General features: G+C 45.5%; 1 protein-coding gene and 1 long non-coding RNA gene across 4 annotated transcripts in view; both read left to right on the top strand.

The window, feature by feature from the left end:
• Positions 1-22,504, top strand: part of LOC106595706 (ubiquitin thioesterase ZRANB1) — a 47,456-nt gene extending 24,952 nt beyond the window's left edge. For 2 of the 3 annotated variants that reach the window (XM_045701168.1, XM_045701169.1), the window contains exons 5-10: positions 1,239-1,310; positions 3,900-4,098; positions 6,082-6,202; positions 7,182-7,311; positions 14,966-15,195; positions 18,794-22,504. In XM_045701168.1, the coding sequence (XP_045557124.1) occupies positions 1,239-1,310; positions 3,900-4,098; positions 6,082-6,202; positions 7,182-7,311; positions 14,966-15,195; positions 18,794-19,006 (965 nt within the window). In that variant the 3' untranslated portion in view covers positions 19,007-22,504. The remainder of the gene's footprint in view (positions 1-1,238; positions 1,311-3,899; positions 4,099-6,081; positions 6,203-7,181; positions 7,312-14,965; positions 15,196-18,793) is intronic. The other variant, XM_045701170.1, reaches the window with a different exon arrangement.
• LOC123728719 (uncharacterized) lies at positions 7,318-8,269 on the top strand. Its single transcript, XR_006760429.1, has 3 exons — positions 7,318-7,738; positions 7,966-8,002; positions 8,246-8,269. It is a non-coding gene; the product is annotated as an uncharacterized lncRNA (long non-coding RNA).
• Positions 22,505-27,037: the final 4,533 nt, after the last annotated feature.

The raw sequence follows: 27,037 nt of genomic DNA, 5'->3' as shown, positions 1-27,037 counted from the left end.
CAGCTTATCACCCGTCTAACACCATCCCTACCGTGAAGCATGGCAGTGGCAGCATCATGCTATGGGGATGCTTTTCAGCGGCAGGGACTGGGAGACTGGTAAGGATGGAGGGAACAATGTATAGAGCCAAAAACAGGCAAAGCCTTGATGAGAACCTGCTTCAGAGTGCAAACGACCTTAAACTGTGGAGATTTACATTTCAACAGGACAATGACCCCAAGCATACAGCCAAAGCAACGCTGAAATGACTTCAGAACAAGAGTGTGAAAATCATTGAGTGGTCCAGCTAAATCCCAGACTTGAATCCCATTTGAAAATCTGTGGATAGACTTGAAGATAGCTGGCGAGCGGCGGTGAACAGCAAACTTAACAGAGCTTGAGGAAATCTGCAAGGAAGAATGGGAGACAATCCTCAAATCCAGGATGTGCAAAGCTGATACAGACATACCCAAGACGACTCAAAGCTGAAACGGACATACCCAAGACGACTCAAAGCTGAAACAGACGTACCCAAGACGACTCAAAGCTGAAACGGACATACCCAAGACGACTCAAAGCTGAAACGGACGTACCCAAGACGACTCAAAGCTGAAACGGACGTACCCAAGACGACTCAAAGCTGAAACGGACGTACCCAAGACGACTCAAAGCTGAAACAGACTTACCCAAGACGACTTAAAGCTGAAACGGACGTATCCAAGACGACTCAAAGCTGAAACAGACGTACCCAAGACGACTCAAAGCTGATACAGATTAGTATTGACTAGGGGATGTGAATACTTTTGAAAATTTGATATTTCTGTATTTCATTTTCACTAAATTAGTAAAAATTTCTAAAAACATGTTTTCATTTCGTCATTATGGGGTATTGTGTGTAGATGGGGGAGATTTTTTGTTATTTAATCCATTTTGAATTCAGTCTGTAACACAACACAATGTGTAATAAATAGGTCAAGGGTTATGAATTCTTTCTGAAGGCAGCAGTTTATGAAGAGCATGTTTACTGTTCAGTCACCATTGGCAAAATGTAGACCGTTTTATGGAGCAGCATTACAAGCATCTTTTCTCAGTGCTGTTTCTATTTTCACTATGACCGTTTTGATTTGTGGGGGTGTTAGGCAGTCAATATAGGCAAATGTGAACAAGGGTCATTTTGTAATCTAGCTGATAAAAAAAAAGCAAATATATTATTAAGTCACCTAATTCCTCTCTCTCTCTCTCGTTGTGTGTTTCTGCAGACATCGAAGACCTGCCCACTGCAGTCCAGGAGAAGCTGTTTGATGAGGTGTTAGATCGAGATGTACAGAAAGGTAAAAAGATCTCAGAGGATTCTTGATATCTCTGGATATTTCTCAATATCTCCCATCAACCCCATGCCAGGGATACGTACTGCATGTTGTAGATTTACCATTAGAATCAAATATGTGTTAGGTGTGTGTATGTGTGTATGTGTGTATGATCCTTTTGCGTCCGTCTCAGATGACCAGATAAAATGATGGAAGACTCTACAAGGTGTCGAAAGCATTCCACAGGGCTACTGGCCCATGTTGACTCCAATGCTTCCCACAGTTGTCATGTTGGCTGGATGTCCTTTGGGGTGGTGGACCATTTTTGATACACACGGGGAAACTGTTGAGTGTGGGAAAAACCCTGCAACGTTGCAGTTCTTGACACACTCAAACTGGTGCGCCTGGCACCTACTACCATACCCTGTTCAAAAGGCACTTAAGTATTTTGTCTTGCACTTAAGTATTTTGTCCATGCCTCAATTGTCTCCAGTCTTAAAAATCCTTCTTTAACCTGTCTTCTCACCTTCATCTACACTGATTGAAGTGGATTTAACAAGTGACGTCAATAAGGGATCATAGCTTTCACCTGGATTCACCTGGTCAGTCTGTCATTGAAAGAGCAGGTGTTTCTAATGTTTTGTACACTCAGTGTATGTTAGGTGTGAATTTTGTGGGTGATAATTCTGTGTCAGTCAGTCTTTCAGATGAGCAGGTGAAAAAGCGAAGAGTCCTCCTTTAGGAGCCCCAATCTGCTCCTCTCACCAGCTAGCTAGTTACCTCTCCCCAGATAGCTAGTTACCTCACCACCCTCCTCTCCTCAGCTAGCTAGTTACCTCACCACCGTCTCCTCTCCCCAGCTAGCTAGTTACCTCACCGCCCTCTCCTCAGCTAGCTAGTTATCTCACCGCCCTCTACTCTCCCCAGCTAGCTAGTTACCTCACCGCCCTCTCCTCTCCCCAGCTAGCTAGTTACCTCACCACCCTCTCCCCAGCTAGCTAGTTACCTCACCTCCCTCTCCTCTCACCAGCTAGCTAGTTACCTCACCGCCCTCTCCTCTCCTCAGCTAGATAGTTACCTCACTGCCCTCTCCTCTCCTCAGCTAGCTAGTTACCTCACCACACTCTCTCCTTTCTCCAGCTAGCTAGTTACCTCACCACCCTCTCCTCTCCTCAGCTAGCTAGTTACCTCACCACCCTCTCCTCAGCTAGCTAGTTACCTCACCACCCTCTCCTCTCCCCAGCTAGCTAGTTACCTCACCGCCCTCTCCTCTCCCCAGCTAGCTAGTTACCTCACCACCCTCTCCTCAGCTAGCTAGCTAGTTACCTCACCACCCTCTCCTCAGCTAGCTAGTTACCTCACCACCCTCTCCTCAGCTAGCTAGTTACCTCACCACCCTCTCCTCTCCTCAGCTAGCTAGTTACCTCACCACCCTCTCCTCAGCTAGCTAGTTACCTCACCATCCTCTCCTCAGCTAGCTAGTTACCTCACCACCCTCTCCTCTCCTCAGCTAGCTAGTTACCTCACCGCCCTCTCCTCTCCCCAGCTAGCTAGTTACCTCACCACCCTCTCCTCAGCTAGCTAGTTACCTCACCACCCTCTCCTCAGCTAGCTAGTTACATCTCCTCTCTCCAGCTAGCTAGTTACCTCACCTCCCTCTCCTCTCCCCAGCTAGCTAGTTACCTCACCGCCCTCTCCTCTCTCCAGCTAGCTAGTTACCTCACCGCCCTCTCCTCTCCCCAGCTAGCTAGTTACCTCACCACCCTCTCCTCTCCCCAGCTAGCTAGTTACCTCACCGCCCTCTCCTCTCTCCAGCTAGCTAGTTACCTCACCGCCCTCTTCTCTCCCCAGCTAGCTAGTTACCTAACCACCCTCTCCTCTCCCCAGCTAGCTAGTTACCTCACCTCCCTCTCCTCTCCCCAGCTAGCTAGTTACCTCACCGCCCTCTCCTCTCTCCAGCTAGCTAGTTACCTCACCGCCCTCTTCTCTCCCCAGCTAGCTAGTTACCTAACCACCCTCTCCTCTCCCCAGCTAGCTAGTTACCTCACCTCCCTCTCCTCTCCCCAGCTAGCTAGTTACCTCACCGCCCTCTCCTCTCTCCAGCTAGCTAGTTACCTCACCGCCCTCTCCTCTCACCAGCTAGCTAGTTACCATCAGGGTTAACGACACAGACGTTTCAGCTGTACATCCTTATTAAGTGTTCACTTACTCAATGATTTTCCCAGGTGTGTCTAGGTCTCACAGGTGTCTTGTGACCTATTTCAGCTAGTAGTGTAATTGGGTTACGTGGGAGAAATAGGATGCTCCAGTTGGTTGTTGCAGGGCCAAGTGGAGACGAGAGAAGAAATAAGTCATTGAGTGGCTGTGTCCTCTCTCTCCCTCCCTCTCTAAATGGCTAACAATTTATGTGTCCTCTCTGTGTGTGTGTGTGTGTGTGTGTGTGTGTGTGTGTGTGTGTGTATGTGTGTGTGTCCTTTCTCTCTCTCTGTGTGTGTGTGTGTGTGTGTGTGTGTCCTTTCTCTCTCTTTGTGTGTGTGTCCTTTCTCTGTGTGTGTGTGTGTCCTTTCTCTCTGTGTGTTTGTGTGTGTGTGTGTGTGTGTTGTCTCTCTACAGAGCTAGAGGAAGAGTCTCCCATCATCAACTGGTCTTTGGAGCTGGGTACCAGGCTGGACAGCAGACTGTATGCCCTGTGGAACCGTACACAGGGAGACTGCCTGTTAGACTCAGTACTGCAGGCTACCTGGGGGATATACGACAAGGACTCTGTCCTCCGCAAGACCCTCCACGACAGCCTGCATGACTGCTCTCACTGGTAAGAAACACACGGATATATGGATACACACACACACACACACACACACACACACACACACACACACACACACACACACACACACACACACACACACACACACTGTCCTCTGCAAAGATTTCCAGGACAGACTGCACGACTGCTCTTCCTGTTGAGAAACACACACACTGTGGCCGGGCTCTGGCCCCGTATCCACACACTGGAATACCACACACTGGAATACCACACACTGTGGCTGGACTCTGGCCCCGTATCTACACGCTGTGGCCAATACAATACAATATAACTTTATTGTTCATATGTTACAGTGAACCCCCCCAATATTGCGATTCGATGTTCCAAACATATGGCTCACTATATGTCTGCGACAGAGAGACAGGGAGATATGGCTCACTATATGTCTGCTACAGAGAGACAGGGAGATATGGCTCACTATAGGTCTGCTACAGAGAGACAGAGAGATATGGCTCACTATAGGTCTGCTACAGAGAGATATGGCTCACTATATATATGTCTGCTACAGAGAGACAGGGAGATATGGCTCACTATAGGTCTGCTACAGAGAGATATGGCTCACTATATGTCTGCTACAGAGAGACAGGGAGATATGGCTCACTATAGGTCTGCTACAGAGAGATATGGCTCACTATAGGTCTGCTACAGAGAGATATGGCTCACTATAGGTCTGCTACAGAGAGACAGAGAGATATGGCTCACTATAGGTCTGCTACAGAGAGACAGAGAGATATGGCTCACTATAGGTCTGCTACAGAGAGACAGGGAGATATGGCTCACTATAGGTCTGCTACAGAGAGACAGAGAGATATGGCTCACTATAGGTCTGCTACAGAGAGACAGAGAGATATGGCTCACTATAGGTCTGCTACAGAGAGATATGGCTCACTATAGGTCTGCTACAGAGAGACAGGGAGATATGGCTCACTATAGGTCTGCTACAGAGAGACAGAGAGATATGGCTCACTATAGGTCTGCTACAGAGAGACAGGGAGATATGGCTCACTATAGGTCTGCTACAGAGAGACAGAGAGATATGGCTCACTATAGGTCTGCTACAGAGAGACAGAGAGATATGGCTCACTATAGGTCTGCTACAGAGAGACAGAGACAGATATCCCGATATGTAACTGTCAGTATTTTCCCCCATCACTAAGTAGAGCCTTGTTGCAGAGTAGGAGACTCCTGGCAGGTAGTTATATCCATAGGAGATTAGATGATGGCTACTGCTGTCTAGCTGGTTCTTTGGGTTGTATTTGATCCCTGGCAGGCAAAGCTAATGAGGTGTTTGTTCTGTGTTGCAGGTTCTCTACATACGGTGGAAGTCCTGGTATTGAGGTGTTTGTTCTGTGTGGCAGGTTCTACACACGGTGGAAGGAGTGGGATTCCTGGTAATGAGGTGTTTGTTCTGTGTGGCAGGTTCTACACACGGTGGAAGGAGTGGGAGTCCTGGTAATGAGGTGTTTGTTCTGTGTTGCAGGTTCTACACACGGTGGAAGGAGTGGGAGTCCTGGTAATGAGGTGTTTGTTCTGTGTGGCAGGTTCTACACACGGTGGAAGGAGTGGGAGTCCTGGTAATGAGGTGTTTGTTCTGTGTTGCAGGTTCTACACACGGTGGAAGGAGTGGGAGTCCTGGTAATGAGGTGTTTGTTCTGTGTGGCAGGTTCTACACACGGTGGAATGAGTGGGAGTCCTGGTAATGAGGTGTTTGTTCTGTATTCTAGGTTCTCTACACACGGTGGAAGGAGTGGGAGTCCTGGTAATGAGGTGTTTGTTCTGTGTTGCAGGTTCTACACACGGTGGAAGGAGTGGGAGTCCTGGTAATGAGGTGTTTGTTCTGTGTGGCAGGTTCTACACGGTGGAAGGATTGGGAGTCCTGGTAATGAGGTGTTTGTTCTGTGTTGCAGGTTCTACACACGGTGGAAGGAGTGGGAGTCCTGGTAATGAGGTGTTTGTTCTGTGTGGCAGGTTCTACACACGGTGGAAGGAGTGGGAGTCCTGGTATTCTCAGAGTTTTGGTCTCCACTTCTCCCTCCGAGAGGAACAGTGGCAAGAGGACTGGGCCTTCATACTCTCTCTGGCCAGCCAGGTAACTCTCTAACTCTAACTCTAACTCTCTCTCTCTCTCTCTCTCTCTCTCTCTCTCTCTCTCTCTCTCTCTCTCTCTCTCTCCTTTGTTTATCTGGTCAGAGTTATACAATATACAGATGTCACTGTCATGACCAAATCATGTGAAAGTTAATGAAATGCTAATGGCAGCGTAGCCTAGTGGTTAGAGCGTTGGACTAGTAACCGAAAGGTTGCAATTTCGAATCCCCGAGCTGACAAGGTAAAAATCTGTCGTTCTGCTCCTGAACAAGGCAGTTAACCCCACTGTTCCCCGGTAGACCGTCATTATAAATAAGAATTTGTTCTTAACTGACTTACCTAGTTAAATAAAGGTAAAATAAATAAAAATGACTTGAATGGGATTTGTGCCACCAATGCTAAAACATTAGCATGTGGAAAAAGTTCCAGGGAAACTAAACCAGAGCACGGATTGCTGTCATACCTTGTCCATAGACTGCTGACAGGATAAGGAAACCAATGTCATTTGGGTAGACTATCCTTTTAAGCCTTCCATTGTGAGGAGACTAAAGTATTGTAGTACATTGAATATCTCCTAATCACCAATCTCATGCCTGTCTGTCTGTCTGTCTGTTTTCCTGTCTGTCTGTTTTCCTGTCTGCCTGTCTGTCTGTCTGTCTGTCTGTCTGTCTGTCTGTCTGTCTGTCTGTCTGTCTGTCTGTCTGTCTGTCTGTCTGTCTGTCTGTCTGTCTGTCTGTCTGCCTGTTTTCCTGTCTGTTTTCCTGTCTACCTGCCTGTTTTCATGTCTGTCTTCCTGTCTGTCTGCCTGTTTTCCTGTCTACCTACCTGTCTACCTGCCTGTTTTCATGTCTGTCTTCCTGTCTGTCTGCCTGTTTTCCTGTCTGTCTGTTTTCCTGTCTACCTGTCTGTCTGTCTGTTTTCCTGTCTGCCTGTCTTCCTGTTTTCCTGTCTGTTTTCCTGTCTGTCTGTTTTCCCCACAGCCTGGTGCCAGCCTGGAACAGACTCACATCTTTGTTCTAGCACACATTCTTCGTCGACCAATCATCGTGTACGGAGTGAAGTATTACAAGAGTTTCCGTGGAGAAACGTTAGGCTACACTCGTTTCCAAGGTGAGTGGAGAAACGTTAGGCTACACTCGTTTCCAAGGTGAGTGGAGCAACGTTAGGCTACACTCGTTTCCAATGTGAGTGGAGCGGAGAAACGTTAGGCTACACTCGTTTCCAAGGTGAGCGGAGAAACGTTAGGCTACACTCGTTTCCAAGGTGAGTGGAGCAACGTTAGGCTACACTCGTTTCCAAGGTGAGCCGAGCGGAGAAATGTTAGGCTACACTCCTTTCCAAGGTGAGTGGAGAAAAGTTAGGCTACAATCGTTTCCAAGGTGAGTGGAGAAACGTTAGGCTACACTCGTTTCCAAGGTGAGTGGAGCGGAGAAACGTTAGGCTACACTCGTTTCCAAGGTCAGCGGAGAAACGTTAGGCTACACTCGTTTCCAAGGTGAGCGGAGCGGAGAAACGTTAGGCTACACTCGTTTCCAAGGTGAGGGGAGAAACGTTAGGCTACACTCGTTTCCAAGGTGAGTGGAGAGAAGTTAGGCTACACTCGTTTCCAAGGTGAGCGGAGAAACGTTAGGCTACACTCGTTTCCAAGGTGAGTGGAGCAACGTTAGGCTACACTCGTTTCCAAGGTGAGCCGAGCGGAGAAATGTTAGGTTACACTCGTTTCCAAGGTGAGTGGAGAAAAGTTAGGCTACAATCGTTTCCAAGGTGAGCGGAGAAACGTTAGGCTACACTCGTTTCCAAGGTGAGTGGAGACGGAGAAACGTTAGGCTACACTCGTTTCCAAGGTCAGCGGAGAAACGTTAGGCTACACTCGTTTCCAAGGTGAGCGGAGCGGAGAAACGTTAGGCTACACTCGTTTCCAAGGTGAGCGGAGCGGAGAAACCTTAGGCTACACTCGTTTCCAAGGTGAGCGGAGAAACATTAGGCTACACTCGTTTCCAAGGTGAGTGGAGCGGAGAAACGTTAGGCTACACTCGTTTCCAAGGTGAGTGGAGAGAAGTTAGGCTACACTCGTTTCCAAGGTGAGCGGAGAAACGTTAGGCTACACTCGTTTCCAAGGTGAGTGGAGCGGAGAAACGTTAGGGTACACTCGTTTCCAAGGTGAGCGGAGAAACGTTAGGCTACACTCGTTTCCAAGGTGAGCGGAGAGGAGAAACGTTAGGCTACACTCGTTTCCAAGGTGAGTGGAGAAACGTTAAGCTACACTCGTTTCCAAGGTGAGTGGAGCGGAGAAACGTTAGGCTACACTCGTTTCCAAGGTGAGCGGAGAAACGTTAGGCTACACTCGTTTCCAAGGTGAGCGGAGCGGAGAAACGTTAGGTTACACTCGTTTCCAAGGTAAGCGGAGCGGAGAAACGTTAGGCTACACTCGTTTCCAAGGTGAGCGGAGCGGAGAAACGTTAGGCTACACTCGTTTCCAAGGTGAGCGGAGCGGAGAAACGTTAGGCTACACTCGTTTCCAAGTTGAGTGGAGCGGAGAAACGTTAGGCTACACTCGTTTCCAAGGTGAGCGGAGCGGAGAAACGTTAGGCTACACTCGTTTCCAAGGTGAGCGGAGAAACATTAGGCTACACTCGTTTCCAAGGTGAGTGGAGCGGAGAAACGTTAGGCTACACTCGTTTCCAAGGTGAGCGGAGAAACGTTAGGCTACACTCGTTTCCAAGGTGAGCGGAGAAACGTTAGGCTACACTTGTTTCCAAGGTGAGTGGAGCGGAGAAACGTTAGGCTACACTCGTTTCCAATGTGAGTGGAGCGGAGAAACGTTAGGCTACACTCGTTTCCAAGGTGAGCGGAGAAACGTTAGGCTACACTCGTTTCCAAGGTGAGTGGAGCAACGTTAGGCTACACTCGTTTCCAAGGTGAGCGGAGAAACGTTAGGCTACACTCGTTATCAAGGTGAGGCGAGCGGAGAAACGTTAGGATACACTCGTTTCCAAGGTGAGTGGAGAAACATAAAGCTACACTCGTTTCCAAGGTGAGTGGAGCGGAGAAACGTTAGGCTAAACTCGTTTCCAAGGTGAGTGGAGCGGAGAAACTTTAGGCTACACTCGTTTCCAATTTGAGTGGAGAAACGTTAGGGTACACTCGTTTCCAAGGTGAGCGGAGCGGAGAAACGTTAGGCTACACTCGTTTCCAAGGTGAGCGGAGCGGAGAAACGTTAGGCTACACTCGTTTCCAAGGTGAGTGGAGAGGAGAAACGTTAGGCTACACTCGTTTCCAAGGTCAGCGGAGAAACGTTACGCTACACTCGTTTCCAAGGTGAGCGGAGAGGAGAAACTTTAGGCTACACTCGTTTCCAAGGTGAGCGGAGAAACGTTAGGCTACACTCGTTTTTCAAGGTGAGCGGAGCGGAGAAACGTTAGGCTACACTCGTTTCCAAGGTGAGCGGAGCGGAGAAACGTTAGGCTACACTCGTTTCCAAGGTGAGGGGAGAAACGTTAGGCTACACTCGTTTCCAAGGTGAGTGGAGAGAAGTTAGGCTACACTCGTTTCCAAGGTGAGCGGAGAAATGTTAGGCTACACTCGCTTCCAAGGTGAGCGGAGAAACGTTAGGCTACACTCGTTTCCAAGGTGAGCCGAGCGGAGAAATGTTAGGCTACACTCGTTTCCAAGGTGAGTGGTGAAAAGTTAGGCTACAATCGTTTCCAAGGTGAGCGGAGAAACGTTAGGCTACACTCGTTTCCAAGGTGAGTGGAGCGGAGAAACGTTAGGGTACACTCGTTTCCAAGGTGAGCCGAGCGGAGAAACGTTAGGCTACACTCGTTTCCAAGGTGAGCGGAGAGGAGAAACTTTAGGCTACACTCGTTTCCAAGGTGAGTGGAGAAACGTTAAGCTACACTCGTTTCCAAGGTGAGTGGAGCGGAGAAACGTTAGGCTACACTCGTTTCCAAGGTGAGCGGAGAAACGTTAGGCTACACTCGTTTCCAAGGTGAGCGGAGCGGAGAAACGTTAGGTTACACTCGTTTCCAAGGTAAGCGGAGCGGAGAAACGTTAGGCTACACTCGTTTCCAAGGTGAGCGGAGTGGAGAAACGTTAGGATACACTCGTTTCCAAGGTGAGCGGAGCAGAGAAACGTTAGGCTACACTCGTTTCCAAGGTGAGCCGAGCGGAGAAACGTTAGGCTACACTCGTTTCCAAGGTGAGTGGAGAAACATAAAGCTACACTCGTTTCCAAGGTGAGTGGAGCGGAGAAACGTTAGGCTAAACTCGTTTCCAAGGTGAGTGGAGCGGAGAAACTTTAGGCTACACTCGTTTCCAATTTGAGTGGAGAAACGTTAGGGTACACTCGTTTCCAAGGTGAGCGGAGCGGAGAAACGTTAGGCTACAGTCGTTTCCAAGGTGAGCGGAGCGGAGAAACGTTAGGCTACACTCGTTTCCAAGGTGAGCGGAGAGGAGAAACGTTAGGCTACACTCGTTTCCAAGGTCAGCGGAGAAACGTTAGGCTACACTCGTTTCCAAGGTGAGCGGAGAGGAGAAACTTTAGGCTACACTCGTTTCCAAGGTGAGCGGAGAAACGTTAGGCTACACTCGTTTCCAAGGTGAGCCGAGCGGAGAAACGTTAGGCTACACTCGTTTCCAAGGTGAGTGGAGAAACATAAAGCTACACTCGTTTCCAAGGTGAGTGGAGCGGAGAAACGTTAGGCTAAACTCGTTTCCAAGGTGAGTGGAGCGGAGAAACTTTAGGCTACACTCGTTTCCAATTTGAGTGGAGAAACGTTAGGGTACACTCGTTTCCAAGGTGAGCGGAGCGGAGAAACGTTAGGCTACACTCGTTTCCAAGGTGAGCGGAGAAACGTTAGGCTACAATCGTTTCCAAGGTGAGCGGAGCGGAGAAACGTTAGGCTACACTCGTTTCCAAGGTGAGCGGAGAGGAGAAACGTTAGGCTACACTCGTTTCCAAGGTCAGCGGAGAAACGTTAGGCTCCCCTCGTTTCCCAGGTGAGCGGAGAGGAGAAACTTTAGGCTACACTCGTTTCCAAGGTGAGCGGAGAAACGTTAGGCTACACTCGTTTCCAAGGTGAGCGGAGCGGAGAAACGTTAGGCTACACTCGTTTCCAAGGTGAGCGGAGCAGAGAAACGTTAGGCTACACTCGTTTCCAAGGTGAGGGGAGAAACGTTAGGCTACACTCGTTTCCAAGGTGAGTGGAGAGAAGTTAGGCTACACTCGTTTCCAAGGTGAGCGGAGAAACGTTAGGCTACACTCGTTTCCAAGGTGAGTGGAGCAACGTTATGCTACACTCGTTTCCAATGTGAGTGGAGCGGAGAAACTTTAGGCTACACTCGTTTCCAAGGTGAGCGGAGAAACGTTAGGCTACACTCGTTTCCAAGGTGAGTGGAGCAACGTTAGGCTACACTCGTTTCCAAGGTGAGCCGAGCGGAGAAATGTTAGGCTACACTCGTTTCCAAGGTGAGTGGAGAAAAGTTAGGCTACAATCGTTTCCAAGGTGAGCGGAGAAACGTTAGGCTACACTCGTTTCCAAGGTGAGTGGAGCGGAGAAACGTTAGGCTACACTCGTTTCCAAGGTGAGCGGAGAGGAGAAACTTTAGGCTACACTCGTTTCCAAGGTGAGTGGAGAAACGTTAAGCTACACTCGTTTCCAAGGTGAGTGGAGTGGAGAAACGTTAGGCTACACTCGTTTCCAAGGTGAGCGGAGAAACGTTAGGCTACACTCGTTTCCAAGGTGAGCTGAGCGGAGAAACATTAGGTTACACTCGTTTCCAATGTAAGCGGAGCGGAGAAACGTTAGGCTACACTCGTTTCCAAGGTGAGCGGAGCGGAGAAACGTTAGGCTACACTCGTTTCCAAGGTGAGCGGAGCGGAGAAACGTTAGGCTACACTCGTTTCCAAGGTGAGCGGAGCGGAGAAACGTTAGGCTACACTCGTTTCCAAGGTGAGCGGAGAAACGTTAGGCTACACTCGTTTCCAAGGTGAGTGGAGAGAAGTTAGGCTACACTCGTTTCCAAGGTGAGCGGAGAAACGTTAGGCTACACTCGTTTCCAAGGTGAGTGGAGAAACGTTAGGCTACACTCGTTTCCAAGGTGAGCCGAGCGGAGAAATGTTAGGCTACACTCGTTTCCAAGGTGAATGGAGCGGAGAAATGTTAGGCTACACTCGTTAGGTTACACTCGTTTCCAAGGTAAGCGGAGCGGAGAAACGTTAGGCTACACTCGTTTCCAAGGTGAGCGGAGCGGAGAAACGTTAGGCTACACTCGTTTCCAAGGTGAGCGGAGCGGAGAAACATTAGGCTACACTCGTTTCCAAGGTGAGCGGAGTGGAGAAACGTTAGGCTACACTCGTTTCCAAGGTGAGCGGAGCGGAGAAACGTTAGGCTACACTCGTTTCCAAGGTGAGCGGAGAAACATTAGGCCACACTCGTTTCCAAGGTGAGCGGAGCGGAGAAACGTTAGGCTACACTCGTTTCCAAGGTGAGTGGAGAAACGTTAGGCTACACTCGTTTCCAAGGTGAGTGGAGAGAAGTTAGGCTACACTCGTTTCCAAGATGAGCGGAGAAATGTTAGGCTACACTCGTTTCCAAGGTGAGCCGAGCGGAGAAATGTTAGGCTACACTCGTTTCCAAGGTGAGTGGAGAAAAGTTAGGCTACACTCGTTTCCAAGGTGAGCGGAGAAACGTTAGGCTACACTCGTTTCCAAGGTGAGTGGAGCGGAGAAACGTTAGGCTACACTCGTTTCCAAGGTGAGCGGAGAAACGTTAGGCTACACTCGTTTCCAAGGTGAGCGGAGAGGAGAAACGTTAGGCTACACTCGTTTCCAAGGTGAGTGGAGAAACGTTAAGCTACACTCGTTTCCAAGGTGAGTGGAGCGGAGAAACGTTAGGCTACACTCGTTTCCAAGGTGAGCGGAGAAACGTTAGGCTACACTCGTTTCCAAGGTGAGTGGAGCAACGTTAGGCTACACTCGTTTTCAAGGTGAGCGGAGAAACGTTAGGCTACACTCGTTTCCAAGGTGAGCCGAGCGGAGAAACGTTAGGCTACACTCGTTTCCAAGGTGAGTGGAGAAACGTTAAGCTACACTCGTTTCCAAGGTGAGTGGAGCGGAGAAACGTTAGGCTACACTCGTTTCCAAGGTGAGCGGAGAAACGTTAGGCTACACTCGTTTCCAAGGTGAGTGGAGCAACGTTAGGCTACACTCGTTTTCAAGGTGAGCGGAGAAACGTTAGGCTACACTCGTTTCCAAGGTGAGCCGAGCGGAGAAACGTTAGGCTACACTCGTTTCCAAGGTGAGTGGAGAAACATTAAGCTACACTCGTTTCCAAGGTGAGTGGAGCGGAGAAACGTTAGGCTACACTCGTTTCCAAGGTGAGCGGAGCGGAGAAACGTTAGGCTACACTCGTTTCCAAGGTGAGTGGAGCGGAGAAACTTTAGGCTACACTCTTTTCCAATTTGAGTGGAGAAACGTTAGGGTACACTCGTTTCCAAGGTGAGCGGAGCGGTGAAACGTTAGGCTACACTCGTTTCCAAGGTGAGCGGAGCGGAGAAACGTTAGGCTACACTCGTTTCCAAGGTGAGCGGAGCGGAGAAACGTTAGGCTACACTCGTTTCCAAGGTGAGTGGAGCGGTAGAATCATTATCTTGGGAGTCTATTGTGATAATACACAGGTTTAAAGTAGCGCTTTACAAGGACCCAGACACTTCAGTCTTCCAAGCGTAATGGGCAGCTACGTAACAGTTATAGCTTTAACTCACATCTATATAAGTAGGCCAGTCAGTCTGACCCCAGACCTGTAGAGAGAGAGAGAGAGAGACACACACTTCATGTCATTATAGAATGGGTGGCAGGATTTTAACAACCTGGACCCTGCATGAAAACAATCAGGTGAAATAGTGTGTTGTTATTAGACCAGAGGAAGCTGTAGATAGAGACTGTGTGTGTGTGTGTGTGTGTGTGTGTGTGTGTGTGTGTGTGTGTGTGTGTGTGTGTGTGTGTGTGTGTGTGTGTGTGTGTGTGTGTGTGTGTGTGTGTGTGTGTGTGTGTTTGTACCAACGCTGAGCCTACATATGAAACCTTATAGGAACAACATATTATCTCATAGCAGAGTTGTATGTGCGTTGTGGGCGCGATGGGCCCAGGAGTGGGGTTGCCATGGTCGCTGGGTAACATCAAAACTACACAGATCTCCAAATCCTTTCCTTTCATGTTTTGTACTATGTACATGTCGGTAGGAGAGAAAGGCACAAAGTCTGGGTAGCCATTTGATTAACTGTTCAGCAGTCTAATGGCTTTGGGGTAGAAGCTGTTCAGGAGCCTTTTGGACCTAGACTCGACGACTCGGTACCGCTTGCCGTGCGGTAACAGAGGGAACAGACTGTGACTTGGGTGGCTGGAGTCTTTGAACATTTTTAGAGCCTTTCTCTGACACCGCCTGGTATAGAGGTCCTGGATGACAGGGACCTCTGTACTAGTGATGTACTGGGACGTACACACTACCCTCTGTAGCGCCTTAGTAGTTGCCCTACTAAGCGGTGAGACAGCCAGTCAATATACTCTCAATGGTTCAGTTGTAGAACTTCGTGAGGATCTGAGGGCCCATGCCAAATCTTTTCAGCCTCTAGATGTGTTCCTGTCTGAGACTGACCTACCTCTCGTCCTCTAGATCTGTTCCTGTCCGAGACTGACCTGTGTCTCTACCTCACGTCCTCTAGATGTGTTCCTGTCTGAGACTGACCTGTCTCTCTACCTGTACAGGTGTGTACCTGCCCCTGTTGTGGGAGCAGAGCTTCTGTTGGAAGAGTCCTATCGCCCTGGGCTACACGCGTGGACACTTCTCTGCCCTGGTCGCCATGGAGAACGACGGCTACGACAATCGCGGCGCGGGCGCCAACCTCAACACTGACGATGACGTAACCGTAACCTTCCTGCCGCTGGTAGACAGCGAGAGAAAACTGCTGCACGTACATTTTCTGTCTGCACATGAGGTAAACATTAACTCTTAGCCTACAATTTCCGCGCGCCCCCAGCGTAAATCTAATTACATAATATTAAAATACATCTGTTTAAACTAGAGAGATGTTTTTTTTTGGGGGGGCGTCTCAACCCGCTGATATCGCCCTTCCACATGTACAGTGAAAAAGTGGGAGAGCTAGAGCTGTGTTTGTCAGACCAGGAGACATCCCGAAAAACGGTCTGTAGCGTCCGACCGGTTTGGGCTAGATAAGTATCATGACCTCTCTATTGAATAATGACACTCACCAACACGATGGCGTTCCCTGTTGGTCTGGGACGCCCACAAGACTCGTCTGAAGTCGGTACAGCCTCTTCTGCAACCTTCTGTCTGTAGTGTCCGACTGGTTTGGGCTACACACTAATATAACCCCCTCTGTGGACAGCTGAGACTCTCACCAACACGATGGTGAACTAACTATGTAATGGAATGATGCGAAATGTAAGAAAACTAACATTAAAGTGACAGTTATAAATGGGTATAACTGACAGTAAAGTGACAGTTATTAATGTAAGGAAACTAACATTAAAGTGACAGTTATAAATGTAAGGAAACTAACAGTAAAGTGACAGTTATAAATGTTTTTGGGTATAACTGACAGTAAAGGGACAGTTATTATTGTATGTGGGTATAACTGACAGTAAAGTGACAGTTATTAATGTATGTGGGTATAACTGACAGTAAAGGGACAGTTATTAATGTATGTGGGTATAACTGACAGTAAAGTGACAGTTATTAATGTATGTGGGTATAACTGACAGTAAAGGGACAGTTATTAATGTATGTGGATATAACTGACAGTAAAGGGGCAGTTATTAATGTATGTGGGTATAACTGACAGTAAAGTGACAGTTATTATTGTATGTGGGTATAACTGACAGTAAAGGGACAGTTATTATTGTATGTGGGTATAACTGACAGTAAAGGGACAGTTATTAATGTATGTGGGTATAACTGACAGTAAAGTGACAGTTATTATTGTATGTGGGTATAACTGACAGTAAAGTGACAGTTATTAATGTATGTGGGTATAACTGACAGTAAAGGGACAGTTATTAATGTATGTGGGTTTAACTGACAGTAGAGTGACAGTTATTATTGTATGTGGGTATAACTGACAGTAAAGTGACAGTTATTAATGTATGTGGGTATAACTGACAGTAAAGGGACAGTTATTAATGTATGTGGGTATAACTGACAGTAAAGTGACAGTTATTATTGTATGTGGGTATAACTGACAGTAAAGTGACAGTTATTAATGTATGTGGGTATAACTGACAGTAAAGGGACAGTTATTAATGTATGTGGGTTTAACTGACAGTAGAGTGACAGTTATTATTGTATGTGGGTATAACTGACAGTAAAGTGACAGTTATTAATGTATGTGGGTATAACTGACAGTAAAGGGACAGTTATTATTGTATGTGGGTATAACTGACAGTAAAGGGACAGTTATTATTGTATGTGGGTATAACTGACAGTAAAGGGACAGTTATTAATGTATGTGGGTATAACTGACAGTAAAGTGACAGTTATTATTGTATGTGGGTATAACTGACAGTAAAGTGACAGTTATTAATGTATGTGGGTATAACTGACAGTAAAGGGACAGTTATTATTGTATGTGGGTATAACTGACAGTAAAGTGACAGTTATTAATGTATGTGGGTATAACTGACAGTAAAGGGACAGTTATTAATGTATGTGGGTTTAACTGACAGTAGAGTGACAGTTATTATTGTATGTGGGTATAACTGACAGTAAAGTGACAGTTATTAATGTATGTGGGTATAACTGACAGTAAAGGGACAGTTATTAATGTATGTGGGTATAACTGACAGTAAAGTGACAGTTATTAATGTATGTGGGTATAACTGACAGTAAAGGGACAGTTATTAATGTATGTGGGTATAACTGACAGTAAAGTGACAGTTATTAATGTATGTGGGTATAACTGACAGTAAAGGGACAGTTATTAATGTATGTGGATATATCTGACAGTAAAGGGGCAGTTATTAATGTATGTGGGTATAACTGACAGTAAAGTGACAGTTATTATTGTATGTGGGTATAACTGACAGTAAAGGGACAGTTATTATTGTATGTGGGTATAACTGACAGTAAAGGGACAGTTATTCATGTATGTGGGTATAACTGACAGTAAAGTGACAGTTATTATTGTATGTGGGTATAACTGACAGTAAAGTGACAGTTATTAATGTATGTGGGTATAACTGACAGTAAAGGGACAGTTATTAATGTATGTGGGTTTAACTGACAGTAGAGTGACAGTTATTATTGTATGTGGGTATAACTGACAGTAAAGTGACAGTTATTAATGTATGTGGGTATAACTGACAGTAAAGGGACAGTTATTAATGTATGTGGGTATAACTGACAGTAAAGTGACAGTTATTAATGTATGTGGGTATAACTGACAGTAAAGGGACAGTTATTAATGTATGTGGGTATAACTGACGGTGGCTACCGATAGTGGCTAATATTTAACACGATATAAATTATTTTAAAAATAAAGTGAAAAGTCCGGACGTATAATGAGAACGTTCTAGAAATCACAAATCGACTCGGTAGGTTTGGCGCTGTACTGTCATTTGCGCATGGCTACAGAAGCCTATAGCTTGGCTCTCCACATTTCATTCCTGCGAGGTTATAAAGGCCAGCATTTCATAAACGTCACTGTGGAAAAGGTGATATGCTTCAGTTTGCTGCCATGTGACTGGTTTCACATTTGTCTCCAGTGATAAGAAGGTAAAATCCACTAAATGTATTAAACACGAACACCTGCTCTTTCCATGACAGACTGACCAGGTGAATCCAGGTGAAAGATATGATCCCTTATTGATGTCACTTGTTAAATCCACTTCAATCCGTGTAGATGAAGGAGAGGAGACAGGTTAAAGAAGGATTTTTAAACCTTGAGACATGGATTGTGTATGTGTGCCATTCAGAGGGTTAATGGGCAAGACAAAAGATTGTAAGGGCCTTTTGAACGGGGTATGGTAGTAGGTGCCAGGTACACCGGTTTGAGTCAAGAACTGCAACGCTGCTGGGTTTTTCACGCTCAGCAGTTTCCCCGTGTGTATCAAGAATGGTCTACCACCAAAAACACATCCGGCCAACTTGACACAACTGTGGGAAGCAGTGTAGTCAACATGGGCCAGCATCCCCTGTGGAACACTTTCGACACCTTGTAGAGTCCATGACCTGATGAACTGAGGCTGTTCTAAGGGAAAAAGGGGGAGCAACTCAATATTAGGAAGGTATTCTTAATGTTTTGTCCACTCAGTTATACCCACATACATTAATAACTGTCCCTTTACTGTCAGTTATACCCACATACATTAATAACTGTCACTTTACTGTCAGTTATACCCACATACATTACATCCTAGTTTGCTTAGTTTTTTTGTTAATTCTTTCCAATGTGTGTCACTCTCTGTCTAGATGGGTAACGAGAAGCAGCAGAAGTTGTTGAGGGAGTGGTTGGACTGCTGTGTAACAGTTACATTGTCTAAAGCATGGTTTTTCTCTCTCTGTCTCTCTGTCTCTAGATGGGTAACGAGGAGCAGCAGGAGAAGTTGTTGAGGGAGTGGTTGGACTGCTGTGTAACGGAGGGAGGCATGTTGGCCGCAATGCAGAAGTCGTCCCGTCGACGCAACCACCCTCTGGTCACACAAATGGTGGAGAACTGGCTGGATGGATACCGACAGATATGTCCCTGCGCCTCTCTCTCCGACGGGGAGGAGGAGGATGAAGATGAGTGAAGGAGGGGAAGGACACAGTGACAGACACAGGAGAGGGTGACAGAGGAGGATATGGCGTCACTGGATGGGACTCGAGACCACTAGCATCCTTCATACAGTACCATACGCCTCCTCACCTCAAAGAGGATCGACGGTCTTCTGCGCTGCCACCTGAGGCTGTATCCCAAAGCACATAGGGGTTCTGCTCAAAAAGTAGTGCGCACTATATAGGGAATAGGTTGCCATTTGGGACGCAGGCGGAGCGTTCAATGGTCTTTCACTCTGCCGTCTCAGAAGCACTGAAGAGAGGAGACTTGCTCTGGTTCTGAAAGAACACTCTAGAACACGTTCTAGAATCTCCTCGACAAACCATGACAACAACAATGGGTGCGTTCGTAAATTCATTCTGGAGAGCCTTGTCAGATTGTAAATTCAGAGCGCACAACGGCAATCAAGCACCCAAGCTAACTGGCTAACGGTGGCTAGCTTGCTAGCTACTTCCAGACACATAATGAGAGAACAGCTCACTCTGACCATTTTACTCTCCCTAGTAGAGCTGGTTAGGCTGTTTACATGTTATCCAGAGTGTTGGTGACAGTAACTGTGCTGCTGGCAACAATTGAATTAGTATTTTTTATTTTATTTTGCAGAGGTTTACTGACACCGGTCGTATTCAACGGGTGTTGCGTGTTTTATAAATGAATCAGTTATTCTGTCCCTCTCTCACACTGACGACAGTGTTCTGAAATGGGAGTAGATAGCCAGAGGGAATTTACGAACGCACCCAAGGACAGCAACTACCACAAGTAGCAACCCATAGGATTTTAAATAAACAACTATAGTTTGTGAAATGTTAATCATCTTTAAAATATTTAGTTTTTCCATTTCCCCCAGTGTAATTATTTATCCATCATTGTAATAATGCATGTGTTGTATAAATGATGTACTAGGAAACAACAACAAAAAATACCAGCATCAAAGTGGAAGACAGGAATCCTCATTGACTATCACTACTATGGACATCTACCTACGAAACCACATTACTTAACAATTTTTCTAAAGTTTTCCGCTACCTATTTTGTTATTGAGAATACTTGCCGTTTTCAATCCCCTCCACCAGAGAGAAGTAGCGCTATATTTAGGAAGCTATAGTTATATTTAAGGAAACTTAAAGGACTGCTGCACTCATGAAATTAAACTATTCTATTTAGAGGATTATAAATGCTAACAGAATTAGCTTAAAAGCTAAAGCAGAGTTATTAAGGAGACTTTTCATCCCACAATGTGTGTATCTACAAGGTTAACCAGGAAGAGCATCTGTTTTTCTGGATCGTTTATCCCTTCTGCAAAATCCTTTAAAAAGTTGGATGGTAAAACTGTTTAGGAGAGCGAGGGGGGAGAGAGAGAGAGAGAGAGAGAGAGGCACAGGGAGAGAGGGACACAGGGAGAGCGAGAGAGAGAGAGAGGGGCACAGGGAGAGAGAGAGAGAGAGAGAGAGAGAGGGGCACAGGGAGAGCGAGAGAGAGAGGGGCACAGGGAGAGAGAGAGAGAGGGGCACAGGGAGAGAGAGAGAGACGGGCACAGGGAGAGCGAGAGAGAGAGGCACAGGGAGAGGGAGAGAGAGAGAGAGAGAGGGGCACAGGGAGAGCGAGAGAGAGGGGCACAGGGAGGGAGAGAGATAGAGAGGCACAGCGAGAGAAGTTGGATGGTGAAACTATTTATTTGTTTAGGAGAGAGAGGCAGCGAGAGGGGAGTTTTACACTTTATTTTGCTCTTGGTTTTTCTGTGTTTTTGTTTGATTATTTCCATCATTCTCTTTCTGTGAGGAGAAAACCTGTACAAGTTGGGTGCCATTTGTTAGTGTGATGTATTAAGTCATTGATGTTCCAGCGGTGGATCGATATTATGGTGGGAGAAGAGATGGGCCTAAAATAACAAACACTCAGCTGCTTTTCTAAAAGGAGTCCATTAAAGGGATAGTTCACCCAAATTACAAAATGACACAATTGATTTGCTTACTCTGTAAGCAGTCTTATGGAAAAGGTATGATGGCAATCCATGATTTGGTTTTATTTCCTGACACTGTTTTAGCATTTTTGGCACAAATCCCATTCACGTCATGCTAGCAATTTATTAGCATTTTTCGCACAAATCCCATTCACGTCATGCTACCGATTTATTAGCATTTTTGGCACATATCCCATTCACGTCATGCTACCGATTTATTAGCATGTTCCGGCATCATGTCCAAATCATCTGAAAGTATCTCAAATGGATTCTGAAGCTCAACAGAGTCACTTACAGCAAAGATGTTCTATTATATTGCCAAGATAATTGAGTGGGACCATTCTAGCCAATGAGAGGGCAGATACGAGTGTGAACAACAGGCACAACTCCCATATAAAGTAGTTTTTTTCACAGTTGCCGAAATGCCACGGCATCCATTTGTAACAACCTAACATGCTGACTAGACCGGGTACGCAGACACTCGTTGGCGCACGTGAGCAGTTTGGAAATAGAGCCAACTAGCCAAACAGACGCTCGTTGATGTGCGTGAGCAGTTTGGATGATGTGCTGCAAGTCCCGCCTCTCCCATCACCTCATTGGTTTTTAGGAGCATATACCCATGTGGGTGATTGAAAGATGAACTGAGGTCCACATTCCAGTCCAGTTGGTGGTGGTAATGCACCTTAAAGTTGGTTACCAAACCGCCATATAAAGTCCACAGAAGAAGAAGATAATGATGACTATAAACCAACTAGGTTTCCCCTTTTTATCTGTGGATTAATTGTCAGAGTAGAGAAAACACGATGTTGTGTGACTCAAAATGGGTCGAAATTCTAGAAAGATCCAGGAAGAAAAAAGGGACCTTGTGCATTTCAGGTAAAATAACAACCCAATGTTTATATCCCAGGACAAATTAGCTAGCAACAGTAAGCTAGCTAGCCAAAATGTCCATTAATGTGTTAGTTGGTGCAGAGTTCGTTTTGGTATTTCAACCTACGCGTCCAGATATTCGTCTGGTGAGGATGTAGAAAATCCACATGCGGGCGATGGCGCACGCGCGTGCCCTAGTCTGCATATAAACCTCACATAGCAAATTAGCAGTTCACTTTTTTTGTTTGTCAATCCAACACTTATTGAGAGATTTCGGGCGAAGTAAACCCTCTCGTTTTGCAATCTTCTCTTCTGATAGATGATTGGTACATACTGTAATGCTAACATCAGTACCATGACTTTGACTTGAGATGTGTGCCACAAATGCTAAAAACGTTAGCATTTGGAAACGGTGCCAGGTAAAAGAAATGGAGGAACTTATTCAGGAAAGATCCAGTGTAATATATTATAAAAAATGAAGCGAACTGGATGGAATATGGGCAAAAATGCACCAAATTCTTTTTTAAATCTACAACATAGAAATGCTACCAAAAATAATTTACCGAAACTACAAATGATGTAGTTGCCCATGATTCACCAAACTATATTTTGAAAGAGGAAGTAAAGTACTTTAAGAACATGTTTTCGTTTCAGTATCTCCACTAACCGAAGCTAATTGTATGGATTTTTTTTTACTATTAATAATGTGAAATTAACATCTGTACAGAAAGACTCATGTGAAGGACAAATTACAGAGGAGGATCTTCTTGATGCAATTAAAGCCTTTAATTCTGTGAAAACTCCAGGGCTGGATGGCAAACCAGTGGAGGTATACCAAACTTTTTTTTGATATACTGAAGAGGACCGTTATTAGCAGGTTTTAACCACTCCTATATAAATGGTAGATTATCAGACACTCGACAAGGTCTGATTTCATTATTACTGAAACAGGATCTAAGTGGTGTGTGTATATATATATATTTATATATATATATATAAAGATCCAGTCCATTTAAAATAATTGGTGGACTCTTACACTTCAGTGTTGTGATGCAAAAAGTCTAGCTAAATGCTTGGCACATAGAATTAAAAAGGTTTTGTCAGATATTATTCATCCTAATCAGACAGTTTTTTTTACCTGGACGTTACATTGGACATAATATAAGACAAGTACTGGAAACACAAGACAAGCTAAACACCTTCTTTGCCCGCTTTTAGGATTATTCAGTGCCACCGACACGGCCCCCTACCAAGGACTGCGCGTGGCTGACGAGAGTAAGACATTTAAACGTGTTAACCCTAGCAAGGCTGCTGGCCCAGACGGCATCCCTAGCCGCGTACTCAGAGCATGCGCAGACCAGCTGGCTGGTGTGTTTACAGACATATTCAATCGCTCCCTATCCCAGTCTGCTGTCCCCACATGCTTCAAGATGGCCACCATTGTTCCTGTACCCAAGAAGGCAAAGATAGTCAGTCATTTAGTTCAGTTATTGCCCCGTAGCACTCACTTCTGTCATCACGAAGTGCTTTGAGAGACTAGTCAAGGATCATATCACCTCCACCATACCGGCCACCCTAGACCCACTTCCGTTTGCTTACCGCCCCAACAGGTCCACAGACGATGGAATACCTATGTGAGAATGCTGTTCATTGACTACAGCTCAGCATTCAACACCATAGTACCCTCCAAGCTCATCATCAAGCTTAAGGCCCTGGGTCTCAACTAGAGGTCGACCGATTATGATTTTTCAACGCCGATACCGATTATTGGAGGACCAATAAAAAGCCGATACCGATTAATCAGACGATTCTTATATATATATTTGTAACAATGACAATTACAACAATACTGAATGAACAATGAACACTTTTATTTTAACTTAATATAATACATAAATAACATCTATTTAGTCTCAAATAAATAATGAAACATGTTCAATTTGGTTTAAATAATGCAAAAACACAGTGTTGGAGAAGAAAGTAAAAGTGCAATATGTGCCTTGTGAAAAAGCTAACGTTTAAGTTCCTTGCTCAGAACACAAGAACATATGAAAGCTGGTGGTTCAATATTCTCAGTTAAGAAGTTTTAGGTTGTAGTTTTTATAGGACTTATGACGCGTCGATTATTTCTCTCTATACCATTTGTATTTCATATACCTTTGACTATTGGATGTTTTTATAGGCACTTTAGTATTGCCAGCCTAATCTCAGGAGTTGATAGGCTTGAAGTCATAAACAGCTTAATGCTTGAAGCATTGCTAAGAGCTGCTGGATAACGCAGTAAAGTGCTGTTTGAATGCTTACGAGCCTACTGCTGCCTACCACCGCTCAGTCAGACTGCTCTATTAAATATCAAATCATAGACTTAATTATAATATAATAAACACAGAAATACGAGCCTTTGGTCATTAATATGGTCAAATCCGGAAACTATAATTTCGAAAACAAAAAGTTTATTATTTCGGTGAAATACGGAACCGTTCCGTATTTTATCAAACGGTTGGCAACCCTACGTCTAAATATTGCTGTTACATTGCACAACCTTCAATGTTATGTCATAATTATGTACAATTCTGGCAAATTAATTACGGTCTTTGTTAGGAAGAAATGGTATTCACACAGTTCGCAACGAGCCAGGCGGCCCAAACTGCTGCATACACCCTGACTCTGCTTGCACAGAACGCAAGAGAAGTGACACAATTTCCCTAGTTAATATTGCCTACTAACATGCATTTCTTTTTACTAAATATGCAGGTTTAAAAAAATATACTTCTGTGTATTGATTTTCAGGAAGGCATTGATGTTTATGGTTAGGTGCAACGATTATGCTTTTTACGTGAATGTGCTTTTGTTAAATCATCACCCGTTTGGCGAAGTTGAAGTAGGCTGTGATTCGATGATAAATCAACAGGCACCGCATTGATTATATGCATCGCAGGACAAGCTAGTTAACCTCGTAATATCATAAACCGTGTGTAGTTAACTAGTGATTATGTGAAGACATTGTTTTTTATAAGATAAGTATAACGCTAGCTAGCAACTTACAGCAGCCACAAGGTCCTTTTGACGCTGCACTCGCGTAACAGGTGGTCAGCCTGCCACACAGTTTCCTCGTGAATTGCAATGTAATCGGCCATAGTCGGCGTCCAAAAAGGCAGATTACCGATTGTTATGAAAACTTCAAATTGGTCCTATGGCCGATTAATCGGTCAACCTCTAGTCTCAACTCCGCCCTGTGCAATAGGGTCCTGGACTTTCTGACGGGCTGCCCCCAGGTGGTGCGGGTAGGAAACAACAACTCCACCCCACTGATCCTCAACACTGGGGCCCCACAAGTGTGCGTTCTCAGCCCTCTCCTGTACTCCCAGTTCACCCATGACTGCGTGGCCATGCAAAGACCCAAACGGCGTTCCATAGAAATCCTGGTTGAGAATGAAACGACTGAACAAATGAACAACGAAACAGCAGGGCAAGTAAGTAAAAGACATAGGTTTTGATTATGTTTTACTGGTAATGGGGACATACGTAAATGCCAACAAAATAACGTTTGGGTCAGTATGGTGTGTGTGTGTGTGTGTGTGTGTGTGTAACCTTTATTTAACTAGGCAAGTCAGTTTAGAACAAATTCTTATTTACAATGACAGCCTACCCCGGCCAAACCCGGACAACACTGGTCCAATTGTGCCCTGCCCTATGGGACTCCCAATCACGGCCGGATGTTATACAGCCTGGAATCGAACCAGGGACTGTAGTGACGCCTCTTTCACTGAGATGCAGTGCCTTAGACCACTGTGTCCGTGTGTGTGTGTTAACTATTTAACTGTACTTGAATGCTTAAAACGCCGCAAAAATGTATCGGTTATCGGGTTTTTTGGCAAGGAAAATATCGGATATTGGTATCGGCCAAAAATGTCATATCGGTGCATCACTGGTTATAACCTTGTATTGCTACCACTGTATCAGAGGTATTATCTGTGTTTCAGAGATAGAATATGAATGTCATCTGTTACTAGCAAATGATTGATTTCATGAACCTTGTTTCTTAAGCTACATATGTTATCATGGGCTATTTTGAGCACTTTTCTGGGATGCTTGCTTGTTTTCATTGCTTTACTGGGAAGATTAGCAGAAGTAGATATGCTCATGTTATTTATGTTAGTGCAAGGTGAGCTGCACACAGCGGACATCCTTCTAGGGTACACCACCTCAGTGCTAACAGTATAAATCTGGTTCATTGGCACATGATTACTGCATACAATAGCTGTAGGATTAACAGAGGCATTCAGAGCAGTAATTAGGTCACTTACATTGTATCTACCAATGCACCTGGTATAATGTACATTTACAAAAGCATTATAATGACTAAGTGACACAATGGTAGGGATTAACTGAGCTGGGCTTGGGTCATTAATAAGTAATTGTCTCAATACAGCTTTATAATGCTGTGAAAAGATCCAGGAACCCAAATGATTTGGGTGGATCCAATCCTGCTTATAAAACGTGTTTTGTATCCAAAAGGTATCGAAATTGTCAACATTAATCACGTAGCCAGTTGTGAAGAGAAAGAATCCTGCTAAAGCGTTCAGTGCCACGATTCAGAGAGGACACAGGGGCCAGATATGATGGGTCTTTTATTAGTGTCAAGCAGAGAGTCAATCAGCTCTTTAAGATCCTGTTTCAACTGTTCAGAGTTGCCCTTCATAAGGTCATTAAAACCCACATGGACTAAGCGTGGACAAAGCGTAGGACATGGACAAAGCGTAGTAGATACTGCTCCTATAACGCTGGAAACGTTCATTTACTTCTCCAGACAAAGAGGGCTCCATTGCAAAACTCATCTGGAAATAACTATGTTAGCTTGATGGCTAGCAGTTTAGCGGCTCTTTCAAGCAGGCTTCAACCTGGTCAGGCATAAACTACGTACATTCGAACACAATTGCATTTTATCGATGGCAAATTGAATGCACAGAGATACCGTGATGAGATCCTGAGAGCCATTGTTGCACCGCCATCTCCTCATGTTTCAGCATGTCGGACCCATGTCGCAAGGATCTGTACTTCCTGGAAGCTGAAAATGTCCCAGTTCTTCCATGGCCTGTATACTCACCAGACGTGTCACCCATTGAGCATGTTTGGGATGCTCTGGATCGACGTGTATGACAGCGTGTCCCAGTT

This window comes from Salmo salar, chromosome ssa18, assembly GCF_905237065.1.
Source record: "Salmo salar chromosome ssa18, Ssal_v3.1, whole genome shotgun sequence".
Lineage (NCBI taxonomy): Eukaryota > Metazoa > Chordata > Actinopteri > Salmoniformes > Salmonidae > Salmo > Salmo salar.
Note: the sequence above shows the minus strand (reverse complement) of the source record. Positions and strands in the feature narration are given on the sequence as shown.